The sequence below is a fragment of the Monomorium pharaonis genome, chromosome 10 (genome assembly GCF_013373865.1).
Source record: "Monomorium pharaonis isolate MP-MQ-018 chromosome 10, ASM1337386v2, whole genome shotgun sequence".
NCBI classification, from domain to species: domain Eukaryota; kingdom Metazoa; phylum Arthropoda; class Insecta; order Hymenoptera; family Formicidae; genus Monomorium; species Monomorium pharaonis.
In genome coordinates this window covers 16,260,806-16,281,385 of record NC_050476.1, presented here as the reverse complement: position 1 = coordinate 16,281,385, position 20,580 = coordinate 16,260,806, and the positions used below count along the sequence as shown (strand labels likewise).

Here is a 20,580-nt window from a genome sequence, read left to right as displayed (position 1 = left end):
GGTCATTGGGGTAAGCGTGGGGGAAGCCACTCGGCATTCGTTCCCGAATTTTCTCCATCCTTCCATCGTTTCCCTATTGCGTCACCGGCGTCTCGGTAGCCTGAACGGCCCCGGGTCCTCCATACGAGGTCCCCGTGCACGCTATCGACCTTCACAACCGAGTTTTTCAACCCACGAGGTCGTTGATTACAAGGGCTTGACGGCCACGAGTCCATGCGACTCATGCCATGAGACACCGGGTAGTTCGCGTACCTCTCAAATCTCCTTCGTAATTATCATAATCAAGGACAATGCAATTATTAAAGAAAAGATAATTCATCGGTGACTTTGCCTCATGCCCCTTCCCCCACGCTTTCACAATGTATAATTATATTATTTCGTTTACGTCCACAATCCGGACGTTCTTCCGTAACAATATGTTAAATAAATTTATATACACCTAAGCATTTTTCTTACCTCTATCGAACTACACTAATTCAGTCACACGTTGCAACGTGTAGCCAATTATTCATCCGCATGCTACGACATGTAGAATCTCGATATACATAAAACCGACCCTACGTAACCATCTCTCAGATGAAAGACAAAATGGGAAACTAAAAATTTAATACATCTTTTTAGAAATGGATACCCAAATTAGACCCCTCGATACCACCTTCCTCACTCGCGGGTCCTTACGGGTACGAATCCTGAAGGTCGATTCACCTACATTATTTTGGGTGCAAATCGACCACGCGCGGAAGGACCTCGAAGAACTAATAGACGACCTCACCGGAAGAATGACTCGGAGAGGAGCATCCCTGCGGCTTTGGCTGCATCACGCGTTCGTGGGAACCGTGGTCGCCGTAAAGGAAGGAAAGAAATGGCAGCGGGGAATAATAACGAAAATAGAGGAAGGAAGCCAGGCAACGGTAGCACTCCGAGACTGGGGTCGCACAATCCGGCGAAATCTCTTTGACTTGTACACTCTCGAAGAACGATTCTGCGAGAAACCGTGGCAAGCCATACCTTGCGGACTTGGCCACGTCAGGCCCGCAGGAGACCGGATCAGATGGTCTCGAAGGGCCTGCGAACTAGCGCGGTTGATCCTAGAGAAACGAGACGGGTGGATGAGAATCATTCAGCCCATCCGAGACGACGCGGCGATTATCTCGCTTGAACTAAAGCGAGAAACCGAGGATGAGACTCGTGATGTGAGGCAACTCTTCATTCAACTAGGCTGTGCTCAGGCCGCCAAGGATCCAGCCTCTCCAGGGTTGCCCGGAGTAGGAGGATTTTAAAATAATCACCATTTGTAAAAAAAAAATATATATATATATATATATATATTTGTGTGTAATAGCAATAATGAACATATGAATAAAAAGGCGAAACAAATAAATTAAGTAGATTAATAAGACAAAGAAGAACAAGGAAAGGACCTTGCTTCCTTCTTCTCCATCTTTCCTTTTTCTTCTTTCTTTAGTAGTATACCCACTTATCTTACACCTAGTAGGGATTGCAGGATCGGACAATTCTTTTTTTTTATTTGTAAAGAAGACACTAAAATTGTCCACAATTTATCCGCGTCAAAAAAATCGCACCTATACGACAATTTTAGTAAAATAAAAAAAAAAGAAAACACGAGCAAATAATAATAAGATATTAATAATAACCAATTTGTCCAATCCTAACAACCCACCAAACAAATGATAAATAAGTAAGATAATGTAAAACGAACAAAAAAAAAAGGGAGAGAAAAAAATCTTACGCATATATTATAATTATATCAAATAATCCTATATTCTAAAAAAAAAGGAAAAAAAAAATATTTTTTGTAAGAGGTATCTTATCACACAATAATTGTAGAACAAACAAATTAAAATAAAGAAACCTTGCGATAAGCCAAATTAATTACGTCTGTAAGAATAATGTCTAATAAGTAAAATTTATTAAAATTGTAATATTGCGACTAAGTGAAATAAAAACATATACAATGTATATATACCATCTTGATTAATTAATTCTCATTACCTAAGGACGTAAAACAAATAAAATTCCAACTAATAACTTAGTAAGCGACGACACACTTTAGCGTTATTATAACAATAACTTAGTAAGCGACGACACATTTTAGCGTTATTATAATTCACATAACGGATTTCAGATGCCCCTTCCCCTCTACCGCGAAAAGAAAAAAAAAGAGAAGGGAAAAAAGGGACAAATGAATAAAATATATATCTATATATATATTTATGCTTGGCAACGATCCGCATTCGCGTGTGTAAGCGTACGGGTCGCATCATGAGTGTTAAATTACATCGGGGCCTCGTCTTCCTTTTCTCTCCTCTCGCTCTTTTTTTTTCTCTCTCTGGAAAATAACTCCACAAGCAAACACAAACCAAATCAGCATTTAACACCCCGATACGTGAGCCTCTCAGAGGGTACTCGCGTACAAAACTACGACCTAATTGTCATACGCAATGTATTTGGCAAACAGGTTAATTACTTCATTGTGGTTTTAACAATGGTACTGCAAAAATGCAGCAGAGGGTATCAAGAGTAAAAGAATGCGTTTGCTATTAGCAAGGAGTACAAACATATGGAAAACATCCGACCAGTCAACTCTTGAGAGAAACAGTCCCATAAGGACCTAAAGGTAGATGGGCAGAAGGAGAGCAGAGATCTCGAGACGGGAGTTTCGGTCAGCGTATTTGTGACCCTGCCCGAAACGCGCACGCATGTGGACGCCTGCATTTTTATGGGTATATTCCATTAGGGCCCATTTTAACGACTACTACTTACGATTTATTCAAATGAATGTAATGTGGAGGGAAGTAGAGCCTCTGAAACCGTTAATATTAAAACTAGTAAAAACCTAAGGCGAGTTTAGCAAGTCAGAATATTAAGTGTAGGCGAAAGCACAATAGTACCTTAATTAAATCTTGTTTAAGTCGAAAAAGCCAGCGGAAAACGTATTTTGCAAATGTTGCGTTTATACACCCCCAACATTTGTCTAAGGCGGAGGGTGTTACGTCCAGGGGACTTCACCTTTTTATTGCCCGCTGACCTTTTCAGAGATAAGTAAGCCAAACAAAATTCTGAGACTTATCTGCGGGTGTCGCGGGAGAGAAAACTAAATAAATATCTCTGCACCGCGATGGCATCTGGTTCCTATAATCAGAGGGACCCAATACATTAAAAAGCTCATAAAATTCGGTGGGGGTTAGGCCCCAGCGAAGTTAAGATTCAAATATTTACCCTTAGCGGACTAAGGGCACTGTCAGAATTCTTTTACGACCGCAGATAAGTGCCAGATGGAAAGTTAAATTACTTGAAAAGGGGCAATGGCACATTTGGTTTTAAGGGTAAAACACTTTTTATTTGCGGGCGAAATGTTATCGAAAAAGAGCCAGACCACCTCAAATGTCAAAGAAACTATAAAATTTTCCTTTGGAAACCAGATGTGCCTGCCACCCCTGGGAAATGCGCGGGCCGGAAAACATAAAAATTCCTCCCCCATTTTAGATAAAGAACATCCGAAAATCCTAACCCCCTCTTTTCCGTCAGAGCTTGAAATCTTTTCGGGGCGGAGACAAGGAGGAACCGGCCAATAATTGGGCGCCTAAATTAATATCTTTTCCCAAAAGCCCTACTACCCGTCCAGTAAGGAATTAAGTGATACCCCCACGCAATTCTAAGAGAAGTAATCCTACCAATAAAGTCCTTTGAACCACCCACGCCCAAACTCCTGTCGTGGGAAATTCACTATAAAAATCCACAACCCGAAAGAAAATTACTTACTGTTTTCCGTCCCTTCTTTCGGACCCCCATCTAAAGTTTTAGATCTGTCCTAACGTCGTGTTGAGTGTACAAGTGATAGAGGCCCGACGAGTCAGCCAGGGAACCCGATCACCTCGAGATTGGCGATCCAACCGACCACCCCGCCTACTCACTCAAGGTTCTCGCTAGCTCAACAAGTAGTAAGTCTTCAATCTCAATTCTCTTCCGGGTCTCGTTTTTTCCTTTTTATTTAACTAGACAAATAATTACAACTTATAGTGGAAAGAAATTTCTTTCATCGGAATCGGTCGAATTACAAACGGTCTCGGAGGAGGGCAATCAGACGGGCTCTCGCGCAGGCATTAAACGAGACATCGCGTTCATCGCTTCCGGGGCGAGACCGGTTCACCGATCCCGATCTTCGAGAATCCGACCAGGCGTCCGGGCTAGCGGATCCCGACCCCATCATCCAGGAGTCCGGCCGAGTGTCCCGGTTCGCGGATTCCGAGCCAGCCGCTCGAGAGTCCGGCCAAGGGCCCCGGTACGCGGATTCCGCGGTGGACCTTCAGGAGTCCGACCAGGCGTCTCGGCTAACGGGTTCCAAGCCAACTACTAGAGGGTCCGGTCACCCGCCCAACTCCGCGGATACTGCCCCTAGAACTCGCGAACCCCGAATACAATCAGCGAATTCACCCCCGCGAAACATAGTACCTCCCTCACCTCCGTCCCCCTTTCTTCAAGTCCTTCCTCCTTCATACTCTCCGATCACCTCCCCAGAACCTGAGGAAATTTCACCCCCACCTTCCCCTGCACCATCCATAGAATTTATCGACGAACTTGAGCGAGTCCCACCCCGGCCGCGCTACTATCATTACGATGGGACTCAAACATCTCTCATTGAATTGTTAGAGCAGTTTCCAGTTAAAATAGACCCCCTATTTCAATCTCTCCGAGATTTCACTATTAACCCTAACGGTTTAGATCTAGAAGTCCTATTGGACATTTTACCTGCACTTGCTCCCACAGATCCTATTCTCGTGTTTACTTCTCACTATTACGATCCCTTTGCCGTACCCTCAGATTTCTTTTACAACTTCTTCCCCCCTTCCACCACTATTATAACGGAGATAGTATAAATATTATATATATATATATATAGCCTAAACCATGTCCAAATTATGTTAGTTATTTACAGTTATTATATTTTAATTTACTATCGTGTAAGGTCACTAGCACTGTATAAAACAAATAAACAAAGTGTAACAAACATGTACATACAATCAAACTCTATAAACTTAATACCACAATCTGATTTAAATTGTAGTCCTTCACACCGGATGCTATAATAAATAAACACTGTCTTTCAATTTTTCATTTTTTTTATAAAACTTGCGCTCTAACCTCATGACCAGCACTATGTTAAAATAGATACGATTGTTAAGGTTATTATTGTATATTATTCATTTTAAACTGACAAGGGAACCTCGCGAACTCGAAAATTATGATTTTAATGAAACTTGGCATAAATGTAGAGGGGGTAAATACATGAATTTAGAAATTTATCGTAGCTGCCCATAAACGGTTTAAAGGGGTGAAACCACCCTTCAAAGATTGAGACATTTTTTGTTTTCTCGATATATCTCGTAAACTAAACAAAATATTAAAAAATGTTTTATACAAAAGTTTTACAATAAAAGTACTTCTATCTAACTACAGTAATTAAATTTAAAAAAAAAATTTGTTTAAACAATTTTTTTTTAATTTTTGAAAAAAAATTTTTTTTTAAATTTTATTAATGTAGTTAGATAGAGATATGATTACCATAAAACTTTTGTATAAAACATTTTTTGATATCTCCAATACTTTTCGAGATATATCGGAAAAAGCAAAAATCTGCTCTACACTATGCACTGAAAAAAGCATGAAAGAATGCGATAGCACCGCGACAGAGCGTTAAAATATATTTTAAAGAAATTTTTTATTAAGGTTTATTTGTGATATTGAATATTATATGAGATACTAAAAATATAATAAAATAAAATAATATAAAATAATATTTTGTATAATATAATAATATGTAATAATATAATATAATAATGTCGCACGTAAATGCATGCTGATGTGAGTGAGAGAGAAAGAGTAAATAATATTAATATAATATAGCAATATAATAATATAATATAATATAAAATATTTATATCCAGACTTCTTGGTCCGGATCCATTAGGTGACATGCTAAAGAGTTCCTGATAGGAGTATGATTTCCATCCCTAAAATGTCTGCGGTGGTGTACTTTCAGCATGCTCTGGAAGGACTTTGGATATATTGTATAATATTCTGGAAAAATTATTTCGTCCTTCTGTCTTACGATTTATACATAGAGTTTGTCTATAATGTATAAAAAAACATTTAAATTATTACAAACATTACTAATAAACATTATAATTATCTAAATAAGAAATTTGTTACTTACGAACAATTCTTATATTTCGTAGTGTTTACAATTATGGTATTCTTCAAAAAAATTATACATGCAGAAATACTTCATGCACCAGGAGCAACGTATTACAGCAGGTTCACCACATGTGGAACAACGTGGAATTTCATGTATATCTTTTCCGGAGAAACAAAAATCGACTGGATTTTCAAACCTTGACGGCCGTTCTTCGATATAGCCAATTTTAAACCAGGCGTATTTGAAAAGATTATGGAATCGTGGAGAGGACAGCTGTATATGAGTTAACGATTGTAATTTAATGATATTATTTCTTAAATGTAAATTAATATCATAATTTAACAATGTAACTCGATCACTAAATGTCCTCACAAAGTTTTTCCATATTCTAAATCCATACACGTCAAGAGGTTGAATCATTCCTGTGGTTTTTTTTGGTATTGTTAAAATCCGTACATCTTTATCTTTAGATGGCATAAATTCTTGTAGACTAGCGGGACAATGACCGCTCCAAGAATCTAATAATAATACACTGAAACTTCCAGTTGAAGGTAAAAATACATTTTTGAACCAAGATTGAAAGTGTTGTGTAGTTAATTTTCCTGATTTTGATGCTGCGATATAAACATTTGCAGGTCTAAACAAAGTTTCTTCTACGCGTGGTCCAAAACTTTCACTGGCTTCTTTTAATACCAAATAAAGAGGTGATTGTAATTGTCCGCTTGCAGAAATTGTGGGCATAATAGTGTAGCTGTGTGTAATTGCTGATTGTGATTGAACTATGGTTTCGACTGTTTTAACACCTTGGTTTGTTAACGTTCTGCCTGAATGTATCTCCAAATTGAAACCACTTTCATCTGCATTATATATATTTTGTAATTCAAAAAGATCTATAAATGATTTCACAGAACTTATAAATTCTTGGCATGCAATTTGTAATTGTTCTTGATTTGTTTTTGATGAACGGTTTATAAATTTTGTTATTTTTCTTGACACTATCCCATGCTTTCTTTTAAAATTTAATATCCACGTTGCTCCTGCTTTAAAATGAGGAAGATTAATTTCTTCTTTTGCTTCTAACGCCCATCGTCGCAAATCTAAATCATGAATAATACTGTTTTCTTCGTTAGCGTATTTGAATTTTTTGAAGACGTATCCAGAAATGTGTAATAATTTTTCTCTATGAGTACCCCCTTTTTGTAGAGATTGTTCCCACTGGTATAGCTGCGGTAATGACTTTACCTTTCTAAAACGGTGCTGCACTGTTGATAAAGTAAAACGTCCTTTTTTTCCACTTTTCCAGAATTCGACAGCTTTCCTTTTATAGTGAATATTTATAATTTCGCCTTCTTCCGATGTACAACTATCTTCTTCTTCATATTCATCATTGTCTTCAAGTTCTTCTATTTCGTCATCCGCGACAAATTCTGCTTCGGATAATTTTGAGTCCCAATAATTTTCAAATTCTAATGTAGTATCGGTTTGTACCATAAATGATATATCATCCATTGACTTTTGTATAATATCCTTTATAGTATCGTGTAATTCTATTTCTTTGTTATTTACAGGTGTTTGTGGAATATTTGAAATTTGGAATGAAAGAATTAACATATTAAGAACATTTGTAGGATTCACGTGTACCATTTTGCTTTGTTATATTATAGATACAAATACTTTCAGTGCAAACTAAACTTTGCCAATTTTTAACACTAGAATCGTTAAACTTGTTAGTACAAGTAACACTTCTTTTATATACAGAGCCTTATCATTTATATAACCTTGTTCATATCTTTCTTTAATTAGAATCTTTTGAATAGAGAAAATTACTGAAAAATATCGTCATGTTTACAATACGTGACTAATCTAAATTTAATAAATGATACATCACGTATTCATTTTTATAAATACGTGATGTATCGTTTATTAAATTTAAATTAGTCACGTATTGTAAACATACATTTCAGTTTTAATTGCAATTTAGATTACTTATCTTTTATTAAAGAACGAAATTGCTAATTGTGATTGAATTATAAGAAAGTCTACCTTTTTTTCTTTAATGAAAGATAAATAATCTAAATTGCGATCTTCAATATATTATAATGGGGTCTGATCCTCAACGTTAGTCTTAACTCGAAGTGTGCATTTGTTATACCGTGAAGATGCAGCATATAAGAATCGAATACCCTGTTGATGGAGTAAGTAGTATAAGTTGTATGTGCAAGTTTTATGTGCAGTGGTGTAAAAATAATTATAATGTTAATAATGTTAATAATATAATTTCAGTATGTATTTGTGGGTGAAGAGCCGATGCAGCGTGTGTCATTCCTCAATAATACTATAGTGGAAATACCAATAAATGACAATCATTCCTCTACGGGAGGGTCTAGTGTCCGTGCGCGGACCGATTAATCAACGAGTAAGTTTTTTATTATATATTCAAAGTAGGGTTCTAAATAATGCATTACTTTTTGTAATGCATTACGGTTTTATTAAAAAATATTTTTTTAATAACCCATACGAAGATTCTCAATTATGCATTACTTTTGAAATAAGTAATGCGATTTTTTTTATTACGCATTATTGTTTTAATAATTAATGAGTAAAGAAACAATTACATATTAAAAAATTATAATTAATGCATTATTTTTTAATTTGCATTTTTATTACCCTAATTTAAAGTATATTGTTGTTCAATGTATAATGCCACACTAAAATATGTTAATTTTGTATCTAGACATGGATATATCTCGATAACATCCACATACATGGATTTATTAATATAAGAAAAAGATTTTGGAAGCGATACTTTCGCAAGATCGACAGAGAGCGAAATAATGCTTTAATTGACGAATCATATGGCCGATTTGGATTGGCAGATGTCGTCGATCTGCGTCGACTTTTTGGCATGTCACCGCTAATGGATCCGGACCAAGAAGTCTGGATATAAATATTTTATATTATATTATATTATTATATTGCTATATTATATTAATATTATTTACTCTTTCTCTCTCACTCACATCAGCATGCATTTACGTGCGACATTATTATATTATATTATTACACATTATTATATTATACAAAATATTATTTTATATTATTTTATTTTATTATATTTTTAGTATCTCATATAATATTCAATATCATAAATAAACCTTAATAAAAAATTTCTTTAAAATATATTTTAACGCTCTGTCGCGGTGCTATCGCATTCTTTCATGCTTTTTTCAGTGCATAGTGTAGAGCAGATTTTTGCTTTTTCCGATATATCTCGAAAAGTATTGGAGATATCAAAAAATGTTTTATACAAAAGTTTTATGGTAACCATATCTCTATCTAACTACATTAATAAAATTTAAAAAAAAAAATTTTTTTTTCAAAAATTAAAAAAAAATTGTTTAAACAAATTTTTTTTTAAATTTAATTACTGTAGTTAGATAGAAGTACTTTTATTGTAAAACTTTTGTATAAAACATTTTTTAATATTTTGTTTAGTTTACGAGATATATCGAGAAAACGAAAAATGTCTCAATCTTTGAAGGGTGGTTTCACCCCTTTAAACCGTTTATGGGCAGCTACGATAAATTTCTAAATTCATGTATTTACCCCCTCTACATTTATGCCAAGTTTCATTAAAATCAGAATTTTCGAGTTCGCAAGGTTCCCTTGTGAGTGTTAGAATAAATATGGACTAAATTTTAAAATCTTCTTATTCATTTATTAGTCAACCTACCCTCCTCCTTCCTGATTAAGACTGCATCGGGTCCAATCCCTAGTTAAAGCAATTAAATTTGCTGACTAAAAATTAGGACCAACGGACGCACGGCTCGGAGATCGGGTTACAGTGAGCCTACCGGCACACTGACCCACATTTCTAGCCATAAAAAGTGCGCTCGTCCCTAAGGCACTTGACCTTCCCTCGAACGGGTGCCTTCGGGAGTAAAGTTTGTTACGCCCTTCCTTGTTTCTTAAGATACCCAGGGAATCACCCGACCCTACCCAACATTCCTGTAACCCTGGACGTAACATATTAATAAATATTTCTTCATATTTAATCAAAATGATGCAACAATGGAACAAACTTTTCTAACAGAAAATGCGAGAACGATAGAAAATAATATCATTTCTTTAAATTTGTTCTTTTTGATTTAGAGATGGATTATAAAATAGAAATCAATTAGATTCTCGTGTTTCTATTTTAAATAAATCACTGAAAATCTATCGTAATTAATAATGCAATTAAAGATAGAAGAAACTCTAAGTTTATCGTCATGAAAGAAAACTTAGAGTTGTATTGACAATACGTGATGAAATCGTCACATCAACAGGGGGGCATTTTTCTATGTGTTATTACAAAGAATGTAACATATTATGGATAAGTATTTCACAATAGTGTTGCGCTTCTTGCGTCGCGCTCTCGCATTCGTCAGCTCTACAAACTCTGTACACAATTGCGCACTCTCGTGCGCACGAAATAGGATAGCACGTTTTCTTAAAAAATCGGAATTTATTCAAAACACTCCGATACATGAGCTTGACAACTCGAGAACCGACATAAACAACAATATGACAACGTTCTTCCCTATAACAACCAGCTGACTCGCGCGGCCGGGCGACGCGTGCAACAATAGATTAGGGGCGATGCGTCTTCTACGATAACTATGCTTAGAGATTAACGTTCAACATCACGTATTGTCAATACGAAGAGTTTTGTTTCATGACGATAAAAAACTTAGAGTTTCTTTTATCTTTAATTGCATTATTAATTACGATAGATTTTCAGTGATTTATTTAAAATAAAAACACGAGAATCTAATTGATTTCTATTTTATAATCCATCTCTAAATCAAAAGGAACAAATTTAAAGAAATGATATTATTTTCTATCGTTCTCGCATTTTCTGTTAGAAAAGTTTGTTCCATTGTTGCATCATTTTGATTAAATATGAAGAAATATTTATGAATATATCGTGTAAGAGAAAAAAGATAACGATGAGAGAACTCGATGTAGCAAATATTATAATAGACAAAAAAATAAACTATCAATTTGAGAATCAATCGTGAATTTACGATAATGATTTTACGAATGAATTTACGAATTTTTATCAATGTTTTCATTAAGGATTTAACAGTACGATACAATTCAATAAGAAACAAAGTTCGAGTTGTATGATACTGTAAATAAGATATTTAAGAAAAAGAAAGAATATATCGTCAATGTACCGAAAACTATCATTAATTTACTATATTCACAATTACGATAGAAATTAGATTATTTGAAGATTCCATAAGTTTTCATCGCTTTCTCTCTTTCGACTTTCTCAATCACAGAAGTTTATTACGGTTTTAATTTGTCCCTATCTTTGCTAAATAATTTTGTCAAGTAATTGCGAATGTGCGTAACGACGCGAGTCTAGGCGCGGTGCGGTGGGAGGCGAAGCACAGGCAGCGGCGCCGCTTCTCCTCCTTCTCCCCGCTGCCGGCAGCCAATGCTTCACACGGTGGGCCGCGCTACGGCTCGAGCGGCTCGGGTCTTCCTACGGCGCGCCGCGGCGCGCTCTTATTCGCACAATTAAAAAAATTGATATCTCGATTATTTGTAGACCTAACCCAAGAAAATATTGGACCTGTATGTTCATCTCGATCCCTTCTACCTTTTTACGAGTGGTGGTCCACATGCGTTGGGACACCCTGTATAATACATCGCAATAACCTTTACAGTCTCAAGATCATAAATATCGTGTCTTCGTTTCATTGTCGCATAAAGTTTGGTGCTTCCAAAGATTATTGACGTATATATATACAAAACACCTAATTTTTCCTGCTAGTTAGAAGAAAAATGGCGGACGTGAGAATACTCACTTTTATAGTACCTTAATTCCGGTTTATCCCTGTGTATCAGCATCGTCAGCGCCACCATTTGGTACTACATTTCTAACAGATTTTCGCCTCACTCGAAACTAAGGCACTATAAAAGTTAGGTATGTTTTGTACATATACGTCAGTAATGTTTGGAAACGCCAAACTTTATGCGACGATGAAACGAAGACACGATATTTATGATCTTGAGACTGTAAAAGTTATTGCAATGTATTATATATATAAAATGCTTGTTACTTTATTAGTTTGAAGAAAAATGGCGGACGTGAGTATTCTCATTAATTCGTTAATTGTCAAGAAAAAATTTAGTTTTTACAGTATTTTACAAGTGTTGAAACTGTCATATATAGTATTTTTTCATCCAGATATTTTTTATTTAAAAATAACATGAATAAATTTACAGTGTAATTTTTTTGCTTTTAAAGTCACATTTCCAAACTATGTTTAATTTTGTATTTATAGTTAATTTATAATATAACGTGTAAACGTACTGATTAATAACATTTTAACATTAGGTTGAGTTTAAAAACAGCTAGAGTAAGCTTTAAACTAAGCCGTAAAAAATTAATCAATTACAATTATTTTTGTCATTTTTGTCTGCGATTTATCAATTTCTTATGGCTTAAAGTATACTAACACTTATTATAAACCCTCACTTAATTTAATATGCGTGATATCAATTTTAACGTATTGCTACTTAATTAAAATGTAATATCGTTACAATATAACCTAATATTTTCATGTTATTTATAAACATGTAATATGTCAATAATATTTCTGTAATATTTTACTGCAATATGTAATATTGTTGATATATTGCAATTTTTCTGCGACATTGCTATAATATTCCGTGCTATGTGGGTTGTTTTTTGTTAAAACAGGTTTATAGGGGAAGTTAAAAAAAGAATTATTTGATATTATAAATATCAAGTTCCTTTTCTAAATAAAATTGACATTTTGTTATCATATAGAAGCAGATGGCTCTAAAAGGAATCAAAGTTTTAGAACTAGCTGGGCTAGCTCCTGGGCCTTTCTGTGGAATGATTTTGGCAGATTTTGGGGCATCTGTTATCAGAGTAGATAAGGTAATTAAGAAATGAATTTGAATATTGTGCTAAAATTTATGTAAATAATAACAGAAATTATTCATTTTATTATTAATATTTACCAATTAATATTTACCACATGATATAAAAAGTATAATTTTAAATTAAAGTTTTATTAACATTTTTATTTTAATGATCTTTTATTATTACAGATTAAAGGACAGATGTTAAAAGATTGTTTAGGCAATGGAAAGAGGTCAATAGCATTAAATTTAAAATCTGAAAAGGGTATTAATATTTTCAAAAAATTAAGTGACGAAAGTGATGTTATTATTGATACATATAGGAGAGGTATGTATATAAGATATATATTACCCAGATAACACAGAGATGAACAGAAATTCCTAAAGAAATTTCAATGGAAAAGTAGAAAAATGAATACATAAAGAATTCTTGAGGAATTAGCCACAATGAGTTCACATTGAAGTATTCCTTAAGAGTTTATTGCAATGAATACTTCGCGATTTATTATTTGGAATATTTTGAGTATTCATCAGAAATGACTCGAGTGTTTGGATAATCTCAATTACATTTTTATAATTATACCCAGACAGCACCAGATATCGTACGAATATTATACTCTCATACGTAATGTACTGTGATCATACCGAATATACGTAAAATATTCATATAACGTCTCAGTAGAATGTCATTTTGATATATCCTCAAGATAAACTTAGAATATAGCGACTGAACTTCGCAACTCCTACCGAATATACTGAGATTATATCTAATATACTCAAAACATCCGTAAAATATCCTATGATATATCTCATGTATATCTATCACATATTTCCAAAATATCCGCGTAATATCGAAAGTGAATCATGTCAACGCTATCTATGATCTGTAACGTTACGCATTTTCGTCTGCCGTGTGATGCAGACACGTGGTGAAGTGTAGGGTGTGAACGTGCGAACACGAACTCACGGACAACGTGGTTTTCTCAGGAATTACGCCCAGATAACTCTGGTATGTACATAAGATATAATATAGTAACGTAAACTATAATAATATATATATATTGTATATATACATATATTATTTAGGTTATAACCTACAATTATCTGAGCATAATTTCCCAAAGCACCCCAGCGTATTCAACAGATATTACGCTTCATTTCTCGCGATAGCTTCCTGATGTGCGAAATGATTAATTCCTCTTCTTATTTCTTCTTGCTAATTCTGTATGTTTAATTCCTTGTTCCTTATTCCTCTCATTATGCATGAGCCCATATAATGTGAACATACTGTAGACATATTGTGAATATACTGAAGATATACTTTAGACATACGTATAACATTCTTAAGATATATTCGGTATATTCTCATAAACTGCCAGCGAAATTCTATGGGATAAAGCAACGCGGACATAGTACGTTATGAGTATATACTCGCCATATCACAGACGTATCTCTAATATTATACGAATATTGCAATATACTTTCGCAATATCCTATTATCGTTCTCATAATCTACATGTGCTGTCTGGGTATATCGCTTAATAAATGCTAATTTATACTTTTATACACAAAATGCGCTATATATAATTAACAAAACAATATATTGTTGCGCCGGAACGTCGAAAGACACTCCCGCACTCACACACACACTCGCGTCGAGAAAATCAAAATCTATGGAACTATGGAACTCAAAAAGCTTTATTGCAACAGAGAAAGCGCGTGACACGTCCTCCTCGGCAGGAGTCCGACGTTAAACTGTCTACAATATTTGTTTACAAAATATTTCCCGGCAACCAGCCGTTTAATTCATTTATTTAAATAACAAATTCTTCCGGCAACCGGCCGATCGAAAATATCGATCGGTCCGTCAGCTGACTGGCGCTTCAGGGATGTATCGGGCGACACGCGGCACGCAACACTGCTCCCCCTCTTCTGAATTGTCGTCCCGACAATCCGAAAAGCAGCTTGCGACACTTCTGGAAAAGGATCTTCTTTGGTTCCAGGACGATTTCTTGCCCTCCTCGTACTTCTGTAGCGAGTTACCGGGCCACGTCCACCAAAGTCCTCTTCTTCCAGGGAGGTTCTCCACACGGGCTTCCTTCTTCGTGAAGCTGGCCAGGCTCCCACAAAGAATTCCTTAGTCCGTATTCCTCCAGCCGTCCCCGAACTCCTCTTCCGCCGAGTCTTGTGCGCTTCGTTCTTCTTTCTTCGGGATCGGGGGGGGAATATCTTCCGTGGACCCATCGCTCAAAGAGCTCCCCGTCCCCTGCATCGGCATTCACCCAAGTCCCACGGGAAAACCACGGTCAAAAACCGTGGGAGAGGCAGTCCAGGAAATTAACTTTCTTACGGCTCTCAATTCCGAAATCCCTTTCCTTTTTCAGAACTCCATTAATACTGAAACAATAATAAAACACAAAACAGAACACAAACTTTAAATTAAATAATTAAAATTAAAAAGATTCAAGATCCTCCGCGCTCTTGTTTTCTTTTACGCCCGAAATTCCGCTCCCTTGCCTCTCCGGCTTTTGTGCGAAACTATTTTCGTTTATAAATTTCAACGTTCTGACCCGCTCAATCGCTATTCTGAGCAAAGATATCCCCTCAACTTGGAGGGTCCGTTTAACAAAACCGTCCGACAGAGCAGCCACGAATTAAGCGCAAGCAACTTTATCGCGCATTTCGTGAGAACAATTTGGATATACTTTTCGAGAAAGGCGCTCAAGATCCGCGCCCAACGTAGCATAATCTTCTCCCGGGAGGAGTTTACGATTAGTGAATTGTAAATAAAAATTTTGCGCCAATTCACTTTCTCCGAAGCGCAATTCCAATTCAGATTTTAACTCCGAAAACGTTAATTTATCTTTTTCCGCGCTCAACCCATCCAGAACTGAACGCGCTTTCCCCCGCAAGCATGACGCAAGGGCCACCGTTTGGGAGGCCTCGTCCCAGCCGTTCGCGCGCGAAATGAAAGAAAATTGTGAGAGAAACTCGCGCAGCGGCACCGTCTCGTCATAAGTGTCGGTCTTTACTCTTAAAGGGAACGACGCCCGATCCCCGCTCGCGTTTCCCCTCCCGCTCAAGAAATCCACACGCGCCGCGTCTGTCGGAGCTTCGCCCGCGGAAATATTATTGGAGCGACTTAGCTGAGTATCGTTGAGTCGCTCCTCCATTCGTCGGAAAGCTGCCTCACGCTCCACGAAACGGGCCTCCATTTCGGCGCGGAAATTTTGTTACTCCTGCCGTTCCCGTCTCCGCTCCTCGCGCATCTGATGTAACTCGAGGAGAACAGCCTCCATCGCGCTAGTCTCGTCTGAGCTCGCCGCCTGGTGCTGAGAGCGAGTCTTCCTCGGCGAGTGAGTCGTCGACATTTTGATTCCTTACGACGTCGGAAAAATTCCCGTCGGCTCGCTCGCTCGTCCGATCCCGGACGAGCCCCCAAAATGTTGCGCCGGAACGTCGAAAGACACTCCCGCACTCACACACACACACACTCGCGTCGAGAAAATCAAAACGTCTATGGAACTCAAAAAGCTTTATTGCAACAGAGAAAGCGCATGACACGTCCTCCTCGGCAGGAGTCCGACGTTAAACTGTCTACAATATTTATTTACAAAATATTTCCCGGCAACCAGCCGTTTAATTCATTTATTTAAATAACAAATTCTTCCGGCAACCGGCCGATCGAAAATATCGATCGGTCCGTCAGCTGACTGGCGCTTCAGGGATGTATCGGGCGACACGCGGCACGCAACAATATTAACAAATATGTATGCATAAACAAGAAGTGTTCATGGATCATCACGGGGCGTTAAGATGCGTACGGTCTTCGAAGTCAAGCAACGTTGGCGATGGTTAACACTTGGATGGGTAACCGTTTTTTCAGGTACAAAAATTAAACATGCTTTAACAGATACGACTACGGCTTGGCTGAAATATGGTATAATCTTCTTCCTTTTACAAAATTAATTGTAATTTTTTATTTTTTAAATTTTTCTGAGAAACGTTCCAATATTATAAAAATCGGAACATTTATCAGAAATCTTGAAAATAAATTTTTTAATTCCGTTTGAGATATCTACTTGGAGAAGTCTTAATAAATACTTTAAGAAATTCTGAGGAATTCCAACAAGTAATTCTATATGAATACTTTAAGAAGTCCTGAGGAATTCGAATCATTGTGCATGTAACTTTCTACGTTATTCTTAAAGTATTCTTCTATGAATTCCTCAGGAATTACTGTTCAAAAAGAAAAACTACTTTATAAATTCTTTAAGAAGACACTGTGTTATCTGGGTAGTGTTGAATTTAAATAACAGTTGTTAATTTAATGAGAAAGATTTCTAATCTTAAACTTAATTTAATGTATAATATTTAAAAAATTTGTATTAATAAAGAATATAATTAATAAAGAATAAAATTTTTTAATTTGTACAAATCTATAATTAATAGGAGTCATGGAAAAATTAAAAATTAGCCCAAAAGAACTTATGGTTACAAATAAGAAACTGATATATGCTAGATTGACTGGATATGGTCAAAATGGCTATTATGCAGATATGGCTGGTCATGACATCAATTATTTAGGTTTATCAGGTAATGTGTGCGTGCGTGCGTGCGTGCGTGTGTGTTTGTTTGTGTGTGTGTGTGTGTGTGTGTGTGTGTGTAGCGAAATAACTAGATAACTCTGTGTGTGTGTATACATACATAATATGTATAAATTGTTAATATAGGTTTACTGTCTTTACTTGGCCGATATAATGAGAAACCTACACCACCCGTCAATCTTGCTGCAGGTTTTGGTGGTGGTGGTTTGATGTGCGCTCTTGGAATAATTTTAGCGTTGTATGAACGAACTAAAAGTAATGTAGGACAGATAGTAGATGCATCAATGGTAGAAGGATCAGCATACTTAGGATCCTGGTTATTCAGATCCCAGAAAATGGGTATATGGGAAAATCCACGTGGCAGAAATATGTAAGTACTTTTTTTTTAAAACAAGAGCTTTTGATTTTTCTTCTGTAGAAAATTTTTTAATTACTCTTTCCACAGGTTGGATACAGGAACACATTTTTATGAAACATATGAAACGAAGGATAAGTGTTACATGTGTGTTGGAGCGATAGAACCACAGTTCTACAAAATTTTCCTAGAGAAACTTGGTCTTTCAAGCACCGATGTACCGCAATTCGACAATTTTGAAGAAAATCGCCGCAAAATCACGGAAATCTTCAAAACGAAGACTCAAGCGGAATGGTGCACTATATTTGATAGTACTGATGCATGCGTGACACCGATGTTAAGTTTGAAAGACGCCACGTCGCATCTTCACAACAAGCAGAGGCAGACATTTACGATTATAGGAGACGACATAATTCCAAATCCTGCTCCTCGTTTATCTCGTACACCTGGCATTTCTCATGGAACTGATAAAAATCTACAAGCGGGTGAAAACACCGTACAAATCTTAACTGAATTGAGATTTCAGTCTAATGAAATTAACGATCTATTGTCAAACGAAATTGTTTATCAAGTGCAACTCTAAACTTAAACATATCCCAGCAAACACAGAACATAGCAGCAACATTGCGGCAATGTTGTAACATTGTAGCAACATCACAGCAATATTACAACATGTTCTGTGTTTGCTGGGACAGATAATATCAGACTTATGGATATAGAATTCCAATAATTTGATTAATGGTATTATATACCCAGATAGCACAAGGACATCCATTGTATGTCCAATGGATATCCGCTTCTGGACATTCGGACGTCCATTAAGAGTCCAAATAAGGTCCGTCGGACATTCGATGGACGTCCATAGGATATACGTTTGGCACAACTTTGTACGTTCATAGAAAGTCCTTTAATGGTCATCCATGGGATATATGTTTGTCACAATTTCGGACATTCATAGAAAGTCCGAAATAAACCAAATTTTGGACCTATTATAATTTAATTATTTTTTTGGGGCCTTTTTCAATTAAAGGGCTTGCTGCAATAGTGGGTTAATCCACATTTTGTAAAAATCATCGACATAAAGCATGGACTGCGCATTTCCTGCAAAAAGCTTTTGAAAAGTGTCCGGCAGAAAGACAAAGAGGAGACATGGTCCAGGTCAATTTCTTTCTTTGTCTAGCGCCCATTATGCTACTGGTTAGACAGAGACAGCGCTTGACCCAGATTAATTGCTGTGTCCCTCTTTTGGTCGGAAAAAGAAACGAAAAAAAATGAAAAAGAAAAAAAACAATAATAAAAAAGAATAAGAAACAAAAATAAAAAAAACAAAACGATAAAAAACGAAAAAAAAACAATAATGTATTATAACAAACATTTAAAAAAATACCAATAATTAATAGTGTTAATAATAAATAAAAAAATAATACATATTTCATATTATTTTATATTATATCTAAAAGTAGAACAATTAAAAAAACCTTTTGAAAATTAAAAATATAATTTATTATTATTTATAAATTAATGTTAATTAAAACTATTGTAAATAATATATTGCGATGTTGCTTTCCCCCGGGAATCGCCAGGTCTGAGGGGGCTACGCCCAATTAAACGGTAATCTTTATAGACGGTAATGAGTAACGCTTTCTTAGTTAGATTCGATAGTTTACGAGAACGGTATCTGCAATATTCCTCGAGAATGCTCTCGATACGGTATCGGTAACTTGCATACGGTATCCTCCAATATCGATCAAGATTGCTCTCGAAGCGGTAACGGTAACTTGCATACGGTATCCCCCAAATATATCGGGCGAGATTGCTCTCGACACGATAGCGGTAACTTGCAGAAACGGTAACTTCCCAATACTCTAAATTTTTGGGCGCCAGGCGCGACTTCTCGCGCCACACAATTAGCGATAATGCGGTAACCAACTAGAAAGCGTTACAAGTGCCGGTAGCTCTTTTACTCTAGACGGTAGAGTAACGTGATTCTTATTGAGACGGAAACTGTGGAGATGTCGGATCGAGGCAGGTCGTAGAAAGATTCGGTACTCAACTTGTTAAACAATTAAAGAGTCATATTATATTTCGGTAGTGATAGTGAAAACGGTAACAATGAAACAATGAGCTCTACTCAAAGTGTCTACACATCATTAATCCACGGATATAACTTTGATAGAGACAGAAACGAATTAGAGATACAAAGATGCGGAAACTATAAAATTGATAATACGAGGCGGGAGGCCGACGAGGCTCTCCGCTCGAACAGAGACAAAATTAATAATTGCGGAAACAATTCGCGGTAACAATGGATTCTAATATAACTATGACTGTCGGCACCGGCGTAGTCCGAGAGGGACGCACTCACGTTATCAAATATTTGGGGCCGGTTGGTCCAAGCCCTCGTGCAGCCACAAAACTCTACTCTTTGCTTCGAGTTACTTTACACAACAATA

The 20,580-nt window shown here is 36.3% G+C and overlaps 2 protein-coding genes across 3 annotated transcripts in view; both read left to right on the top strand.

The window, feature by feature from the left end:
* The window catches only part of LOC118647636 (alpha-methylacyl-CoA racemase-like), a 69,674-nt gene extending 50,522 nt beyond the window's left edge, over positions 1–19,152 (top strand). For both annotated transcript variants that reach the window (XM_036292896.1, XM_036292897.1), the window contains exons 3-7: positions 13,068–13,181; positions 13,355–13,493; positions 17,618–17,761; positions 17,899–18,142; positions 18,218–19,152. In XM_036292896.1, the coding sequence (XP_036148789.1) occupies positions 13,074–13,181; positions 13,355–13,493; positions 17,618–17,761; positions 17,899–18,142; positions 18,218–18,710 (1,128 nt within the window). In that variant the 5' untranslated portion in view covers positions 13,068–13,073 and the 3' untranslated portion in view covers positions 18,711–19,152. The remainder of the gene's footprint in view (positions 1–13,067; positions 13,182–13,354; positions 13,494–17,617; positions 17,762–17,898; positions 18,143–18,217) is intronic.
* LOC114254650 (tudor and KH domain-containing protein-like) lies at positions 613–2,165 on the top strand. Its single transcript, XM_028191413.2, has one exon. It carries the CDS (start codon positions 624–626, stop codon positions 1,278–1,280), a length of 657 nt encoding a protein of 218 aa, XP_028047214.1. The 5' UTR covers positions 613–623; the 3' UTR covers positions 1,281–2,165.
* Positions 19,153–20,580: the final 1,428 nt, after the last annotated feature.

Coding starts and splice junctions, on each gene's coding strand:
- LOC114254650 (XM_028191413.2), top strand. CDS start 624: ATGGATACCCAAATTAGACCCCTCGATACCACCTTCCTCACTCGCGGG.